This window comes from Contarinia nasturtii, unplaced genomic scaffold (assembly GCF_009176525.2).
Source record: "Contarinia nasturtii isolate CC-2019 unplaced genomic scaffold, AAFC_CNas_1.1 Cnas_scaffold_566, whole genome shotgun sequence".
Lineage (NCBI taxonomy): Eukaryota > Metazoa > Arthropoda > Insecta > Diptera > Cecidomyiidae > Contarinia > Contarinia nasturtii.
The window spans coordinates 4573-7460 of record NW_022197917.1 but is presented as its reverse complement, the minus strand read 5'-3'; the positions used below and the strand labels follow the sequence as shown (position 1 = coordinate 7460).

At 32.0% G+C, this 2888-nt stretch overlaps 1 protein-coding gene across 1 annotated transcript; it reads right to left on the bottom strand.

Moving 5' to 3' along the window:
- Positions 1 to 247: 247 nt before the first annotated feature.
- On the bottom strand, positions 248 to 805 carry LOC116339969 (the record flags this gene model as incomplete). The annotated part of the gene is made up of 2 exons (XM_031766059.1): positions 614 to 805; positions 248 to 535 (listed from the first exon to the last, which is right to left on the bottom strand). Coding segments are annotated over exons 1-2 (480 nt in total), but the record flags the coding sequence as incomplete, so codon positions are not given.
- Positions 806 to 2888: the final 2083 nt, after the last annotated feature.

The following is a 2888-nucleotide window of genomic DNA, read 5'->3' as shown; positions in this document are numbered from 1 at the left end:
CTAGTGCCGTCTATATGTCAGGCTTAAAAATTTTTCCTCCCCCTGTATCATTTCCTATGCCAATATGAATTTAAATTCATAATAATTTGTTTCAATAAATGCCAATAAATGTGTGTTTATTTTGCCGAATATTCTTTTATAACGTAAAAACTTAAAAATCAAAATATCCTCTCCTGTCAAATATATCTAGAAGATTTTTCAGTTGTTCAATACACTTTGGATTTGTGTAAAGACCATTGTTATTTACGACATCTATATAGCCGCCATCGTGAAATGTATTAATGTGGCGTAATCCAACGATAAATAAAATAATGAGCGCATTGTAAAAATCAATTCGAAAACATGCCGATTGAATGTCGAATAGCGTGGGGATTGTGGGAAATTTCAAGAGTTTCAAATACTTCACCAGCTCAGAATGGTAATATTGGATGAGATGCTCGCGATCATCTTGCTTAATTGATGAATGTGAAGAACCGTACAACAAAGTAACCACATCACGCGATGGACTCACAAGCTTTCCGCATGCAAAGTCGACCTATTGAAAACAAAGTGAAAAATTGATAATTATTATTCAAAGTGGGAATGAATCGTAATATTCTTTATCGTGGCATACAAATCGAATGTCAATCGGCTTTCCATTTTGATCGTGGCAATATAGTAAGTTATTCATAAACATATCTCCGTGAGTGATAACATTGAAGCCATCAATCTGAGGTTCGTATAATCTGTGTATATTATCAAAAGCCTCTTGTGGAATATTTCTCAATTTTTCCGAAATATTCTCATAGCTGGACCATTTTTTCATTTTGTTTGATACAGTTTGAGCGATGTTTCGGTAGAATCTCTCGATACTTGGAGCGGTTTTATACACATTTCATTTTTTGTACCATTCAACTAGTTTATTATTCTAAAAGAAGAAGAAAAAATGTCACTGATTATTTCCATATTTTGTAACGTACATGAATCAAACGTACTTCCAATAGTAGTGAAGCTGTTCCAGCATGCCATTTGGCCAAAGTTAACAATGCCAATTTCATATGATCCATGTTCAATCCGCCGACGCTATTTACACCTTTGAATTGTTGACTTCTAAAATCTTCAAATGCAATCATTTTCCGTTCGTTGTTGGCAGTAATACACCTGAATGGGTTTTAACACAAATTCAAAAACAGCTTATTATCTCAGTGTAATTTTTGGTAGATAAACAGAAAAATAGAGACACTTGTCGATGAAAATGAATAAGAAAATCTCATTTCACTGTGGAAGTTTTATTTTCATTCTCAGCAACGCCGATCTAAGTACCGCGGTGCAATTTGACCAAATTCTCCAATTGATTCCAACAACTTTTCAACCGCTGGCAAAACTTTGGTGTACGCTTCAATTTCGCATTCATAAAGGAGAGCTTCTATGCAGATTTTTGCACAATCTTCAGTTTGGATGGCAATTTTCAATAAGAAATCAGATGACTTTTCACCATGAAATTCACTCTCAAATATTGCTTTCAAGCCAATCATATAACTTGAAAAATTTTCACCGTCATTAAAACACTGTGTCGCAGAGAACGATTTTAAAATTACATTTTTACTTTGTTCCGATTTTTCGATGAGATTTTGAACGAAACTCGAAGTGATCCACGGAAATAATTCAAAAAATTTACTCTCTTCACTCATTTTGATCTATTCTTCGTTACGCTCTTAGCTATTTAGTTTGAGCACTACCCATTACCAGAGCTGTAATTTTCACTTTGTCAGTGTGCGCACATAGTAGGGTGTACACTCAATGCTTGTATTTTCAATGTGCATGCACACTTGCACAAAAGTTTGATATTTTAAAGGATGGTTTACAATTTTTGGACAACGGTCAAAAATGTCAAACTTGTGGCTAAGTGCACACTCATTTGAATTTGAAATATAAACGCATTTCATTGTTGTTCTTATCGCGGACACTGTACCAATGTATTTGGTATGGCTTTTTTGTGTATAAGTTTATCAAATAAAAAACCTCTAACAAGGTGATGAACGAGTGACGAAACCAAAATTTGAAACACAAAATTTCTGATATCAATTTTGTGACGAAAATAGTTGGTAGATATATTTTCTGTGTACTGTGAATATAAACTTAATATACATTTATATATTCGGAACGTTGCAGAAATTCTCTCCTTTTTACTTTGAGTTCATGCTGATGCAATGAAGCAACGTTCCGAATTTACAGGGAATTAAGATACAATAGAAAAATATTGTTTTGGCAATCATTGTATATGTTTCATCGTCTGAAAATACTAAAATTACCGAATCGAATAGAACAAGAAAATTAATAACTAACAAGTTACATTTTGCACGATGTGGATGATTTTTTTTCACATCTCCTAAAGTTAGGCAGTTTGTATTGCTTTTAGAAGGTTTTGTGTTGAATATAGTGCAAATAGTGGAAATAATAATAAATAATGTATAACAAATTGATGATTGATTATTAAGTCAATAATATTGACTGAAATCAATTACCAATTTCAACAAAACAGCAGAAATGAAAGTATAAGTTACCTAAATATTTACCATATCATTCCCAATTTTTCTTCTTTTCCATACAAAACTCGTGATGAAACTTTTGCTTTTGATATGTATTTTGTTCTACATTCGAAATAACAACTTTTGAAAAATGAAAAATTGTCATGTCAAAATTGTTAAGTTACTTAAAATTAATTTTGATTTAAAAACTCAATACTAGTATTTCATTTTTCGATTATAAATTGTTCTCAACAGATCTTCAATGGGGGCCTGATAGATCATGTAAAGCAATAGACTGGCAAATATGGTTAAAATTGTGATTCCCAAGAAAAATGTGATCTAAAATGCGAAGTAAATTTGAAATGTACAAAAATATGAATA